We start from the raw sequence: 16198 nt of genomic DNA, 5'->3' as shown, positions 1-16198 counted from the left end.
ACTTTATTTTAGCAGATTAATAGAATAGACAAACACCGTTTGGTAAGATTCGATGCTTAATTAACCTCTACCATATCTTTGCGGCCGTGCTTATCTCTATGAAAAAAATTATCTTTAAAATTTGCCCATTTATTTTATAGACATAGAACAGATATAGGAGGCTGAATACCAGGCCGTTGTTTTATTGTTAGAATACCGAGAAGTAAGTACATTAAAGGGGAACTAACAAATAATATAAAAATGAATTAAAAAATACATTTTGCAATATTAGTGTTTATAGCTGTGGTTTATAGGTACTTGATGACTAGCGCGTTGGCGCAGTTTATAGTGGTCCTGCTTTCTGTTGCGCGGGTTGCGGGTTCGATTCCCGCCTAAGTCTAGGTGTGATATGTATATTTATATATTTATATGTGTATTATTTCTGTGTATATTTATAAAAAAAAACATCAGTCGTCTGCTGACATAACACAATCATTAACTTGCTTACCATGGTAACAGACGACTGTGTGTATGTATGTGTGTGTTATATTTATTTATTTATTATTTATAATTTCTTTATAATTTATATTTTACTAAATTTCATTCCGAAGTGTTTCTTAAAAAAATTATCAAACGAGACGATTATTTAATATCAATATTAATGCATTTGATGTAATGAAAAATACGAACGTGGGAATGTAATAATTTCATGTTTGTATTTCTTTTTAGACGACTAAGGGCCTGTTTCACAAGTTGTAGATAAAGTTTTTTCTGCCATCAAGTTACGATTAGACTTCCAGCAGGAGGTAGAATAGACCATTAGGACCTGTTTCGACTCAATTAATAACTTCTACTAACTGCAAGTTTTAGGTTATTATTGGGTTTGGGTTAATAATAGGCATTTATATTCTAGATTCTCTATTCTTTATTCTGTACACGCGGACTAAACAATGAAAAAATACAGCACAGCAATTATGAGACATCTTACGTCGCCATCACAGATACGAGAGTAATACCAGAAAAATTAGAGTGGATGGGCACAGATAAACAAATGTTTTTATTGTACTATATCCAATAGCTTACATTTGCGAATATAAATATAAATAAATCATAAACGCAGTGGAATTCGAAGGTGAAAAAGAATAATATATCAAAAACCTTTATGAGTTATTTGTCGTCATCCATCAAATAACGTTATCTACAACTTCTACTAACTACAACTATCTATTACTCTAACTATCTACAACTGAAACAGGTCCTGACTTTTTATGTAATATTATTATTCACCATCGAATTCCACTTTATGCATAGAATATTTTTATATGCAATTGAGAATCTAAAAGTTAGTTTTTTAATTGAACCGATACAAATCCTAATTTCCTGTTCTACCTCATGCTCCTCGTGCAGTCTTTTCGTAACTTATTTGCATAGTAAATTCTACCTACAACCATGGAAAGAAGGCCTTGGTTAAACTGGTCTTTGAACTTATATTTAAGGAATGTATTGTTGTAAGTGTAACTTGTAGAATTATAACTTAAAATTTACTATAATATATCTTAGAGTTTAATTTTTAGTACCTTTTTAGTAAGTAAATGCATTAGACGTAAAAATAGTATATTTATTTAATATATGTATTTTTTTGTATATACTACTACTACTACTACTAACTACCATTAATGTTTTTATCAAACGTGAAAAATCAATGAAATGCAGGTCATAGACGGTAGACAAGAGTCATAGACTCAGGTCAGCTGACACAACTTTTATCATCAGTCTTGTGATAAGTTGTATTACTCCGCCATTCTTCGATCGTCATTTCCATCTTTCTTGTCCCGTGAGTTGATTTTTACAATTTTACATAAATTTCTTAATATATTTTAGTTTTTCTTTATTGTGCTTGTGTTAATATATGTGGAGGTTTATTATTTAAGATTTTTTTTTTCGGTGAGCTTTTGCCTTTTTCTGCCATTTTCAGTTTTTCCATTTAGATCGTTTAATGTCACGTAATTATTATATTTAATAATATATATATCTATTTCTGGCTTAGCAACTTCTTTATAGCATATTTTATTCAAATGTTCATAAATTTATGTGTAATATCTCATACAGTTTGTAAATTAGTACACTTTGTTCCACCCATATATCATGTGACTTACTGGAGTCTTAATTAAAGCTGTAATTACAAAAAGTACGTACTATTTAGCTAATAAACTCTATTTTAACTAAAACATAGTACATATATCTTGTATATAATTTATCTCAAGTCAACCCAGTAGTCACAAAACATTAATTTCATTGTATAAATAAAATTGATTTCCTATTTGATTCTTATTTGAATTTAAAATAACAACTTTTTAAAAGATGATTATTGAAATAGTGTATGAATTTAGGAAGGATTGGCCCAGTAAAATATCCATGCAATAAAGTCATGATATCCTTTTTATATGGTTCTTAAAGTCTTTAATAAACTAACAAAAAAGTTTTTTTGAATATTTTCAACTGCATTAAATTTGTACAAGTAGTATATTTAATAACTTCATACAATGTTGATCAAATAAAATAAAATTGTAGTCAAATATTCGATAAATATATTCTAAAAAACCTTCTTCAATTTCCTTCTAAATGTATTTAGAAATTTGCTCATTCTGTGTTATATGTAGGTATCTATTGTATTTGTAATGTTTCTAGTTTTATATATTAACTATATGTCTATGTATAGATTTTGAAAAATGAGAATTAGACTTGGAAAATGAGCTGAAAAAACTACAACTCAACAAATAAGGATTTTTCCACTAAGGCTTGAATAGTTGAAATATTTTCGAATGCTTTTCAATGTTAAAATAATTAAATGCTTAAAATTAAAACGAACATGTAAGTTTAAAATATACACAAAATTTCTATCAATATCAATATATGTGTAATTACTGATATGTAATCTGTATACTTATACAATAAAAAAATTGTTGTCTAATTAAATTAAATTTTAAAAATTTTATCTGAAATATGTCACATATTTGAGTAAAAAAATTAGAAAATAGAATTTAAAGTAAATTATCCTAGAATACATATATAAAAATATTTGTAATATAACAAAAAAAAAAAAAAAAAAAAAAAATTGCGCAGAAAACTAAAGCCAGTGGATGTACTTTTATTTAATAAAGTACTAAAATTGATTCAGCTACTAAACTAAACATTTTATAAACTGTGATAAGGTTTTGGCAAAAATATTAACATTGTATATCTTTCCTACTTCTAAAATTATACATTTTAAAATGGATAAAATTCTGTAATTTTACCATACTGTAACGTAAAATGAGATGGCGCAAATATTTTTTTTTTCATTGGAAATGTTCAGAATATAAATTGACATTGATTGATGATGTTTATCACTAGGAGATAGATAGTGACTTAGATCAGCTGATCTGTCAGTTAGTCTGTTCCCTAATACCCAGTGTAGTGTACTTTTTATATATAATCGGCAAAGTATGATTTTTTAAAAACATTTTGTTTTGTTAATTTTTAAGTAAAATTTATTTAATACTCTTTTTTATTTTTATTTGTTAATGAATTAAAAAAAGTAGTTATGTTATTGTTAAAGATATTCTTCATAGACAAGAATAAGTTTGTGTTTAATTAATTATAATTATTATGTTATTATAATACATTTTTCTGTATATGTTTTTGATACTTATTAGCAGGAGAGGCTTTTATTAAATGTTGCGTTATGTATATAATTTTGCTATCATTGTTCACAGGCTTAGATAGAAACCTCCAAAATGTCAAAAAGCGGTCTGAAGACGATCGCCAATGAGGAGAATGAGGAAAGATTCGGATATGTGTTCGCCGTATCCGGACCTGGTTAGTATTTCTTTTTTATACCACTAGTGTAGCAAACAAGCGTGTGGTGTACGTGATGGTAAGCAGTTGCCATAACCTATAGATGCAATATATGCCCATTACTAACAACCCCCCTACTGTTAATAGTGAGTATCCCAACAGGATTTCCTGCTGAGAGGCTACTAAATCTTTAGTGATATTTTAAGGAACTTAAAATACATTTTAATGCTCTGGTCTGGAACCACCATATACCATATCATAGGAATTCTTGTTGCATTAAAAAGACTTTGTCAAGGAAAGTAAGAGAACATACCCACAGTATGTAGCTCGTTCAGAGGGGGGAGGGGTCTTTAAAAATACCATGTTCAGTCACAAGAACAGGGCGGGGTGGTCTTAGGTTTTCGTTACGTAATAAAAAATCTCACGCCTTTTCGAGCTATATTCAAATATGGCGCTTTTTAAACTCACAACTGGCAACATTGACGCATTGTTGCCAGTTGCAGCTGATTAAAAACTGACAGTATACCGAGCAGTGTAGTATGGTTTAAAGAATTATTTAACCCATACTTCTGAATTAATATGTTGGTAAATATTATGGCAATATCCAGCCGTGTATTCCTATCAAGCCATGGTTTTTTAAATACTCCGACCTAGGTAAAATACCTGTATTCTTGGCTAAATTGCACATTCATGGCAGTTCCTAATGTGAATGTGGCTTGGAGGTAGGATCTCTTAATCATTTGTTTTTTCGTAGCATGGGTACGTTCCCTAAGCCATGAAGTATCGTGTGATATGTCATGAGAGTCCGAAAGCAAAGGATTAGACTGCTTGGTTATATGGTTCTTAAGCTATTTAGAAATTTAAATGACAAGTTTTACGTGTTAAATAATTATTAAATGTACAAAAAATAAAAAATGTTATCTAATTACATACATATTAATAGAAGAATTATAAAATAGTTGTAAAGCTTAGTTATTATGTGTCTGAATAATTTAATTAAAATAAATATATTATATTATGCAAATTAACTAAAACAATAATAAAAAAGCAAAAAGAGTCCTAAGCTCAGCAATGGGACGTTACAAATTAAATTGATACTTAATAAAAAAAAGCTTTGTTCTATATTGACAAATGTATGTTATTGATCAGTCGTCACGGCGGAGAAGATGTCTGGATCCGCTATGTACGAGTTGGTGCGTGTCGGGTACAATGAGCTGGTAGGAGAAATCATCCGTCTTGAGGGTGAAATGGCTACCATCCAGGTGAGTAGTGACTTTTGTGCATTTAGTGTCATCAATATATTGGAATTATCTTCCAAATTTATAAAGTTTGTCTCAAATGCCCCAATCAAGCCCTTTTCTGTATTCTTCGTCATTTGTGTGTGTGTAGCAGTAGTGTCTGGAGTTTTGTATCTATTGTAAAAATAGGAGTGTTGGATTTGTTCTGTACATAATACTATTAAAATTTTATATATAAATTGATTTGTGTCATTACTCACTAAGCTATTTTTTAACTAGGTATACGAAGAAACATCTGGTGTGACAGTCGGTGACCCAGTACTCCGTACCGGAAAACCCTTGTCCGTGGAGCTCGGACCCGGTATCTTGGGCTCTATCTTTGACGGTATCCAGAGACCTCTGAAGGACATTAACGAACTCACACAGTCCATTTACATCCCAAAGGGTGTCAACGTACCATGCCTGGCCAGAGAGACAGACTGGGAATTCAATCCCCTCAATGTTAAGGTTAATTGTCTACATATTTACAATTATTCGTAATTTTGTCTTAATTATATTCATTTATGAAATATTCTCTAAATTTCATTTGTAATAACTTTTTTATTGTTGCTTCGTATTTTTACTTTACTACATGATACTAGATTATAGAGTATTCAAATGAATGTAAAAAGTTCACAAAAACAAAAAAAAAACTTAATCTTAGAAGCAAAACAATAGTGAGCCAAGTTACAAAGAATGAGCCAAGTTACAAAAAATGAACCAAAATATTTTAATATCGTCAGGTTGGCTCACACATCACCGGTGGAGACTTGTACGGTATCGTGCATGAGAATACTCTCGTTAAACACAAGATGCTGGTGCCTCCTCGGGCTAAGGGAACAGTCACCTATATCGCCCCCGCCGGCAACTACAAAGTTACCGTGAGTATAAAATAAATAAAAATCTGACATTCACACACGGTCGCCTGTGTTTTAGGTAACAGTCGAATGCAGTTGCATTTTTTTTTCTCGATAATTAGACGTAATAAATACATATATAAATAATATAAATATAACACCCAGACTCGGAGTGGGAATGTAACCCGCAACCCTCAAAGCAGAAAACAGGAACAAATGGGCTAGTCAAGAAATTAAAGAAATTGATGATTATGTAAGATTTATAAAATGTAACCGAGGTAGGGTACAGCAGGAAATTTCCTGCTCAACCTCGACTTTACAGAAGATCACAGCTAAATAATACAGTTTTCAAGCAGTTTGTATTCCTGTTGGTGAGTAAGGTGACCAGAGCTCCTGGGAGGAATTAGGGATAGGATCGGCAACGCGCTTGCGATGCTTCCGGTGTTGCAAATGTCAATAAGAAACGGTAATCGCTTACCATCAGGTGGGCTGTATGCTTGTTTGCCAACTTATTTATATATTTAAAAAAAATGTGATCAATAAGATAAATGTAATTCAATATCAATCGATATTGATATATCAATTATATCTAAATATAATATCTCTAATAGTTAGGTTTATTTATTTTATAATATTAGTTATTTTTTTTATCATTAACTTATACATAAATCCCAATGTTATATAACAGGGTAGGGTTTTATTCATATTTGTGATAATTTTTTTTTATTTGTATAATGAAAGTAGTAAGGTTAATTGAAATTGTTACAAAACACTTATTGTATGGGAAACTGCTAATAAAATGTATTTGTCAGAATTATCATTCCACCCATATTAAAAATGAGCTGACTTGCACTTTAATAGCTTGTATAAATATGTATAATAAAAGTTCTGCTGAGGCAAGGCATTGTCAACAAGTATATGTAATGGTTAAGATAGTTTAAAAGAGGCTTTTGGCTAGCCGTGGGACATACGGCAGCAACATTGCTGCTACAGAGGTTAAATAGTTCTTATGGTTTATTGTATGTGTGTGTTATAGGATATTGTGCTAGAGACGGAATTCGATGGTGAAAAGGCGCAATACAGTATGTTGCAAGTGTGGCCGGTGCGTCAACCCCGTCCCGTCACTGAGAAGTTGCCCGCTAACCATCCGCTGCTTACCGGACAACGTGTGCTAGATTCACTCTTCCCGTGAGTACACTACCACTACCTCCACTACATAGACGACTACCACTATGATCACATGTGTTACGATCACTACCACCACAGCCACTACCATGCTACTTAAAAAAACGAATAAACAGCGATTCCTACCATCTTCTGATTATTACTATGCCAACGCCACCCTAATTGTCATCACTTTGCATTACATTACACCACAACTGCCTCTGGCGTAGTAATAATTTATTTCTAGAACTACTTCTATTACTAAAACTGGCGACTTCTTCACACACTTTTATCAAAGTTATTAAATGCTAAGACTAGTCGATAACGTTTTCATTTCACTTAAGATTTTTTTGGTACTTGTGTGGTTCTATTCAATGACATTTTTTTTTACTACGACTTGTTATGTACTGAAACACTAGCGTCACACACAGAAAGCAAATTACTCCCAAAGTACACCATAGTTGCCATTTGTACTAATTATACATATTATGTTAACAATGTCTACCCTTCGCAGTTGCGTCCAGGGTGGTACCACTGCCATCCCCGGTGCCTTCGGTTGTGGCAAGACCGTAATTTCCCAAGCTCTTTCAAAGTACTCCAACTCTGATGTCATCATCTACGTCGGATGCGGTGAACGTGGTTCGTATATTTAATAATACATTAACGACTACTGTATACAGTCATCATCATATATGATGATTTTGTTTACATAATAAATTTAAATTTTTTCAACATTTTCTAGGGCTTTCTGATAGGGCTTGTCTGAACTAGAACTTTTTTTAAAGTTTAAATATTGTTATTTTCCTATATGTAATTAAATTAGCAATAATAATAAAGTAAATACTTATCTGAAAGCATTTTGTTTAAAAGAGTGTCAATATCTATACGAATTTGATTCACTGGACACGTTCAAATCAAGAATTCTTATAGTGTTGGATAGGCTGGTTACCGAGAAAGGCTATTCCTTATACAAATCTAATATCAATTTAATATTAATATGCTTTGTCCCCAAGGTAACGAGATGTCAGAAGTATTGCGTGACTTCCCCGAGCTGACGGTGGAAATCGATGGTGTGACCGAGTCCATCATGAAGCGTACTGCTCTAGTGGCGAACACATCCAACATGCCCGTAGCCGCCCGTGAGGCTTCTATCTATACCGGTAAGCTATTTTTGTAAATCTAACTAAAATTTATCAAACACAAATATACATATGGATATCGTTAATCAATAATTTATTGTGTATTATAACAACTGCTCTTGTATAGAGGTGCGTGTTTTTCCCTCAAATACCAAGGGTATGCAGGTTCGATTCTCGCTCGGGATGGATATTTGTATTCATATAAATATTTCTTTCTGGTTTCGGTGTCTGTTCTTGTCGGTCTCGTCGGTCACCGTGTCTCAGAAATCACTTTAATCCATCGATTCCGATTGTTATCATAAATATTTTTGCATTTTTGATTATATGTTTAAATGAGACATATAAAATTCTTTGTTAGTTTGATCTTCATCGGTATGTAATTCTGTAAAAATGTTATTGTGCATAATAAATAACTAGCTCATTAGTTTATTTTCAGTGACCGTATGAAATAGTACCAGTGAAAATAGCGATATAAGTTAAATGTTAGAAGGACGACCGTGTTTGTTAAAGACGTTTATTTATTATTTTTTTCCCAGGTATCACTCTGTCTGAGTACTTCCGTGACATGGGTTACAACGTGTCCATGATGGCTGACTCCACATCCCGTTGGGCCGAGGCCCTTCGTGAAATTTCGGGTCGTTTGGCTGAGATGCCTGCAGACTCCGGCTACCCAGCCTACCTTGGAGCCCGACTTGCCTCTTTCTATGAACGTGCTGGAAGAGTCAAGTGTCTCGGCAACCCTGACAGAGAAGGTAAGCCAGGGTTTTGACTAAAAATATAATAAGTATTATATTATACAGTAGATAAGGTATTAATGTTATACTGCTTTATAATTTTCTCTTGAAAATGTTCTTTGAAGAAATTTATAAATATAAAAAATATGACGTTACGACCAAAGAGTTGGCAAAATAAATGTTTACCCATCCTGTAAATATTGTAAAAGTTAAAGTATGTGCAAATGGATTTTTATGAAACTATTAATGACATACTAAGTAATACGCGATTAATCGTGGTATTTAGTAAAACTTAATATACAATAAAACAACATGAAAACATAATTTTGTAACCCTTTCGTAAAAAAATATAAAGTGGAGTAATGATGGTATGGAAAAGTATTTTTTTTATAATTACTCTTCACGCCTTTAATATCTGCAATGAATGTACCTATCGAAAAGCAAATATAGCAAGTATATTGTATAAATAAACGAGTGTGCCACGACCAGACGACTGAAGTAAAACTTATGAAACGTAACTCTCTTTCTATCTTCACTAATTTATATCTCCCTCTCGACTTCCATTCGCCTCTCCCAATCACACTTTTCGTAAAGCTCTCGTCACGCAATCACCAGCTTGCTTCCGCACGCTTGGTGCGGGAATAAAACACTAGTTTTGATGCATTTATTTTCTTCCCAAAGGTTCCGTATCCATCGTCGGTGCCGTATCACCACCCGGAGGTGACTTCTCAGACCCTGTGACTGCCGCTACCCTGGGTATTGTCCAGGTGTTCTGGGGTCTCGACAAGAAACTCGCGCAAAGAAAGCACTTCCCCTCCATCAACTGGCTCATCTCATACAGGTTTGTTCATTATGGCATCCCTTTATCCCTGATTTATAAGTGTGTTTAATATTAGCTACAGGTATTCTGGCTCACATTGATTGGCTCATTATGATATTTAGTGATCCCTGATTTATTAATGCGTTTAATATTAGCTACAGATATTCTGGCTCACATTATGTAGAATGGCTCATTATGATATTTCGTGATCCCTGATTTATTAGTGCGTTTAATATAAGCTATAGGTATTCTGGCTCACATTATGTAGATTGGCTCATTATGATATTTCGTGATCCGTGATTTATTAGTGTGTTTAATATTACCTACAGGTATTCTGGCTCACATTATGTAGATTGGCTCATTATGTTATTTCAGAATCCCTGATTTATTAGTGCATTTAATATTAGCTACAGGTATTCTGGCTCACATTATGTAGATTGGCTCATTATGATATTTCGTGATCCCTGATTTATTAGTGCGTTTAATATTAGCTACAGGTATTCTGGCTCACATTGTGTAGATTGGCTTATTATATTTCGTGATCCCTGCTTTATTAGTGCGTTTAATATTAGTTACAGGTATTCTGGCTCACATTATGTAGATTGGCTCATTATGATATTTCGTGATCCCTGATTTATTAGTGCGTTTAATATTAGCTACAGGTATTCTGGCTCACATTGTGTAGATTGGCTCATTATATTTCGTGATCCCTGATTTATTAGTGCGTTTAATATTAGCTACAGGTATTCTGGCTCACATTGTGTAGATTGGCTCATTATATTTCGTGATCCCTGCTTTATTAGTGCGTTTAATATTAGTTACAGGTATTCTGGCTCACATTATGTAGATTGGCTCATTATGATATTTCGTGATCCCTGATTTATTAGTGCGTTTAATATTAGCTACAGGTATTCTGGCTCACATTGTGTAGATTGGCTCATTATATTTCGTGATCCCTGATTTATTAGTGCGTTTAATATTAGCTACAGGTAACCTGGCTCACATTATGTAGATTGGCTCATTATGATATTTCGTGATCCCTGATTTATTAGTGCGTTTCATATTAGCTACAGGTATTCTGGCTCACATTATGTAGGTTTGCTCATACGTTACATTTGTGACTCATACTGCTTACAGACAGACAGAATTAATCTAATATAATATGACATTAACAAAAAGTTTAATCAAGAAAAGATAATTAAACAAATAACAAAATACAGCATATCATTATCAATATTGTTTTAGTAATAGTCTGATGATATGTCTTGCAAGTGATATTTTTTCATACTTAGTTTATTAGTATTTAACATGAGCTTAATGTAGCCCAGATTATCTGGCTCATGTTATGTAATTTGGCTCATATTATGTAATTTGGCTCACTTTTAACTTTTGGTTAGTGGCTCTTCTCGATTTTAGTGGTCCATATTATACACTTGGCGCATTATGATTATTATTTATGAGTAATAGTGTGTTATTCTTGATTATTTCAGGGTATTGATAACTTAGAATATTGCATATATTTTTATATTTAAAACATATATTTTCAAATGTTTTACTTTGTTGTCTACAGCAAGTACATGCGTGCTTTGGATGACTTCTATGAAAAGAACTACCCCGAATTCGTGCCCCTTAGGACTAAGGTAATTTCTATGAACCATTAATGGTGAATGTATTAAATAGCAACAATTTATGTTTTAGAATTATTATTAATATTAGAAATATAGTTTTCTTTTTTATACAATACAATACATTACAATACAAATACTCTTTATTGTACACTATCAGAGAATTTTTTTTTTTTAATGTAATTATAATATAAATTAATATTTCTAATTTTTCTGTTAGTCTTTTTTGATGTATTAACGTGCGATTAAATTTACTAATCGTATGTCTTGTAACAAAGAAACACCAACTTTGGTTTATCGAAACTAAGTATTACACAGAAGTATGGAATTTAATGTAAATTGCTTCTGAACAATAATAATAAGAACTTCTTATAATTTTAATTCCAAGTTTTACAAGTGATATTGTGCGCAGGTCAAGGAGATCCTCCAAGAAGAAGAAGACTTGTCAGAAATTGTACAGCTGGTCGGTAAGGCGTCTCTGGCTGAGACCGACAAGATCACTCTCGAAGTCGCCAAGCTGCTCAAGGATGACTTCCTACAGCAGAACAGGTAAGTCTATAGCCGCTGTGGTTCGAAGGGTTTGATATCTGTCTGATAGTCATAGATAGATAGACTTAGTTTGATAAAGAAATTATTTAAATATAATAGTTAAAATTAATTCATAGCTGCGACTCCGTTTGTTAGACACCATTTCAGTAAATTATTTTAAAAGTGTGAATAATTTGGAAATAAGGAATAGAATAGAATTAATTTACTTACTGCTTACAAATGTATCAAATTAAAAAGTTAATGTGTATCAGAAAGTTATATCCATTGTTTCAAAAGTTATTTAAATTGACTATTGACTATATTGAATTTAATTGGAAACTGCTGTAATTGTTTTTTCAAAAATGGCTTACCGTTCGAGAGTGAAATATTTAGTGTAGTCTGATATATCATCCAGTTTTGTAATAGACCTTAACCGGCACTCATTCACCCTCTGCCCCCAGCTACTCGGCCTACGACCGCTTCTGCCCGTTCTACAAGACGGTGGGCATGCTGAAGAACATCATCTCGTTCTACGACATGTCGCGCCACGCCGTGGAGTCCACCGCGCAGTCCGACAACAAGGTCACCTGGAACGTCATCCGCGACGCCATGGCCAACGTGCTCTACCAGCTCTCCTCCATGAAGTTCAAGGTACCACCCACCCGTCTACACTGCCCACCCACCTACACTACCCACCCACCTACACTACCCATCCGCCTACACTACCCACCCACCTACACTAACCACCCACCCACCTACATTACCTACCCACCTACACTACCCACCCACCTACACTACCCGCTCAGCTGTACTACCTAGCCACTAGTCATTACCACTAGAAGATCAATACCTAAATTACCACTAGTATAGGTAGTACTGGGTGGTCGAGAGTAACCGACCATATTATAAATAAATATTTTATAATATAGTATTATTAACTTACATTCTTGATTAACTGACCTACATTAACTCTTCTGACCTACCATCATTCTATCTTAAAGTTAATTTGTGGTAGTTTCAAGTGATGACAAGTTTATCAACTCAACAAAGCCTCCGTTTGATCTACAGGGTGTTCGACTCCTAACTCCTTCGAATGGGGGGTTCTGTAGGTTCAACAGATTACGTTTCCCATATAAAAAATATTAAAACATTTACCATTTTTAAATTTGACTTTGTCTAAATAGACAAGCTATTTCGATAACTCAGTCTGCATAATGCCTTTCGTGAGCAACAAAAGTACAACTAAAGAACTGCGTATTGGAAAAAATGCTTTTCCTTGTAAAATGTTATTTATTCTAAATTTTAGTCCTGCTTATGCGCTCATTGGACAGTTATGCAGAAGTACCTTGCCAGAGTAGCTCGTATATTAAGACAAAATAAAATTTACAAAAAAGGACTAGATTTTTTTTTCACTCAGAGCGTGGTCTATTATAACCATAGAATCCCCAATTTGAAGGAGAACATAGTTAGGAGTTGAATGTTCTGTATATTTATAATAACTAAAGCACTTGTTTAGTCAATGTTATAATATTATAATAATATTCTTATTTTAGGACCCCGTCAAAGACGGCGAAGCCAAGATCAAGGCAGATTTCGACCAGCTCCTCGAGGACATGTCCGCCGCCTTCCGCAACCTCGAAGATTAAGTCCCCCCCCACCCCCACCAGTTACTACCAGTAGCTACCGGCTACCACCAGTTACGACCACCAGTACCATCAAGCTACGGCCACGACCACAAGTACCGTCGCGTCGAGAGCCGATACCCAGCGGTCGTAGTTTTAAGGAAATTATAAATTCTATAGATTAATTATTATTATTGATCGTATTTAAAAATGTTTTAAGTGTTACAGTTCGAGACGCTGTATATAGTGATGCTGTTATTGTGATGTAGCGAATATATTTATGAACCATGTTATATTATAACCCGTCACGTGACCCCCTGGTGCATTCCACGTTACTTTAGATTTGAAATAACTTTTTTTTTGTTTTTTTTTTTAATTTGTATTCTTGGCATTTTCCATATATTTTTCGATGTTCAGTATTAACTGCTTCTAGCGGGTAGCTAGCGACTACGTCGTACAATAGAGATGAAATATAATATAATATAATATAACTTGCTGTTTGAATTGATACGTGTTGATAGACGAACGTTATTATAAATAAAATATTAATTTAAATATTATTGTATTATTTTTATCCCTTTAAATTTTCTTTAAAACTTCTTAAGCACGCTTGACTTAAAGAGTAAGCTTTTGAATGCGTGAAGAGAGCATTACGAAACTTTAACTGAGGTAGGGCACAGCAGGAATTTCCTGCTCAAAATATGGAGCAGCCCGACTGGGGTAGTACCTCGACCTTAGAAGATCACAGCAAAATAATACTGTTTTCAAGCAGTATTGTGTTCCTGTTGGTGAGTAAGGTGACCAGAGCTCCTGGGGGGGATTGGGGATTGGGTCGGCAACGCGTTTGCGATGCTTCTGGTGTTGCAGGCGTCTATAAGCTACGGTAATTGCTTACCATCAGGTGAGCCGTATGCTTGTTTGCCGACCTGGTGATATAAAAAAAAAAATTACGAAAGGTGTGATCGGGCGAGGAGGGTCGAAGGTGAGAGGGAGATATAAGTTAGTGAAGATAGAAAGAGAGAGAGTTACGTTTCGTATGTTTTACTTCAGTTGTGTGGTCTAAAGCACACACTTTTTTTTTGTATTGATTATGTATTTAATTCTGCAAAAAATATACATGAAAAATTATTTTTGCAGAAATTAAATGTTTTTGGTGAGAAATAATGATAGTGCACGCCATCATAGGATAAATCGAGGAAAAAAAATTGAAAATTGTAATGTCACGTGTAGGCATGGGACCGGGGAAGACTTCACAGAGCAGGGGGTGACTGAATAATTTCATCAACATGATATTATCACATACTACAAATAATTATGATTTACTATGACAACCTCCTTCTGAGTTATGGGTATTCGCATGTATAATAAAATCCCACAAACAATTTTGGAATTGTCTCAACATACATTTAAAGTTTTCATTAAAAAAAATTAATAGATAAAACTTAAGTTGATAAAGATGCGTGGACTTAGGGACGCTGTATTTCATGCAAGAGATTACTAATTTTGCACTAAAGCGTAGTTTATATATTATTTTTCAAAAGAGTAACTGCAGAGTTTCTTGCCGATTCTTTGCAGAATCTACATTCCTATCGGTGGTAGCTTTAGTTCTACAAATATAATAATTTATTTTTAAAGTTTTAATTTGTAAAATGACGATTCGAAAGTGCTCATGGAGCCTATTTGAATAAAGCTGTTTTTTATTTTAATTTTTGATTTTGAACGAAAAAACGTTTAAAACACTAGAAACGTCTTTACTTTCATTATTATTATTAGGTATTATTAAATAAAGTTCGTTAAACTTCTAATAAAAATATAAAATATCAAACTGGCAGTTATAATTCTCATCATCATCAAACCTTAACTTTATGCTTTACTTTGTGACAGAAATTAAAAAGCATTATTATTACTCTGTGGTTAAGAGTACAGAATTTAATAATACAGCGCTGCAAGTTCCATAAGGAAGGATTAATTTAAAATAAATATACAAATAAAATTAAAGCCACAATGCCAGTAGGCTACGATGAACCTAACATGAGCGACGCAACACTGCTTGTCAGCGTTGAGGACCTCATCCACAGAGCACTCGGCTCTCCTGATGTAAGATATTAGTTGCGTTTTTGAAGTTAAACTTCTTTAAGCATATGAGGGTAAAATCTACGGGTGATACGGCAACGTTTTGTATACTTTGTACGCTTAATTTTTTTAGATTTAATGTCACAGGTTCACAGAACTGTTGTTAATAAGGTACTATTGTCTGAAAAGTTCATTTGATTTGAGCACGCAAGGAAATGGGAATAAAATTTTGTTATAAATTGGGCTATGTTAATCTTGCTCATCCTAAGCTGACCTAAATTGTAGTTTTAATAATCATTGTTTTCAAACCACCACCAGTTTTACAAATTGAAAGAGATTTTCACATTTAAGAAATTAGGTGAAAAGTTATAGGCATAAGAACGAATTAGATATAACAAAATTTTTAAAAGTATTTAAAAAATTTGACTAGCCCGTTGTCGCAGTTTTTAGTAGCCCTGCTTTCTGTGCCGCGGGTTCGATTCCCGCCTGAGTCTGGGTGTAATATTTGTATTTATATATGTATTATTTCTATGTATATTTATA

At 33.3% G+C, this 16198-nt stretch overlaps 2 protein-coding genes across 2 annotated transcripts in view; both read left to right on the top strand.

Annotated features, from left to right (window-relative positions):
• Positions 1 to 1750: 1750 nt before the first annotated feature.
• LOC123661277 (V-type proton ATPase catalytic subunit A) lies at positions 1751 to 14137 on the top strand. The gene is made up of 14 exons (XM_045596263.1): positions 1751 to 1813; positions 3735 to 3837; positions 4966 to 5078; positions 5334 to 5561; positions 5837 to 5974; positions 6987 to 7138; positions 7629 to 7753; positions 8128 to 8274; positions 8790 to 9005; positions 9669 to 9828; positions 11378 to 11447; positions 11845 to 11981; positions 12422 to 12611; positions 13514 to 14137. The coding sequence occupies exons 2-14, from the start codon at positions 3756 to 3758 to the stop codon at positions 13604 to 13606; spliced, it is 1851 nt and encodes a 616-aa protein (XP_045452219.1). The 5' UTR covers positions 1751 to 1813; positions 3735 to 3755; the 3' UTR covers positions 13607 to 14137.
• Positions 14138 to 15586: 1449 nt separating this feature from the next.
• The window catches only part of LOC123661183 (kinesin-like protein KIF15), a 32770-nt gene continuing 32158 nt past the window's right edge, over positions 15587 to 16198 (top strand). Inside the window, exon 1 of the mRNA XM_045596168.1 lies at positions 15587 to 15679. Within this exon, the coding sequence (XP_045452124.1) occupies positions 15587 to 15679 (93 nt within the window). The remainder of the gene's footprint in view (positions 15680 to 16198) is intronic.

The sequence above is a fragment of the Melitaea cinxia genome, chromosome 16 (genome assembly GCF_905220565.1).
Source record: "Melitaea cinxia chromosome 16, ilMelCinx1.1, whole genome shotgun sequence".
Classification (NCBI taxonomy): domain Eukaryota; kingdom Metazoa; phylum Arthropoda; class Insecta; order Lepidoptera; family Nymphalidae; genus Melitaea; species Melitaea cinxia.
The sequence above is the reverse complement of the archived record's forward strand: the minus strand, read 5'-3'. Positions and strand labels throughout refer to the sequence as shown.

Coding starts and splice junctions, on each gene's coding strand:
- LOC123661277 (XM_045596263.1), top strand. CDS start 3,756: ATGTCAAAAAGCGGTCTGAAGACGATCGCCAATGAGGAGAATGAGGAA. Junction 7,754..8,127: donor CGTCGGATGCGGTGAACGTG/GTTCGTATATTT, acceptor TTTGTCCCCAAG/GTAACGAGATGTCAGAAGTA. Junction 9,006..9,668: donor CGGCAACCCTGACAGAGAAG/GTAAGCCAGGGT, acceptor TTCTTCCCAAAG/GTTCCGTATCCATCGTCGGT.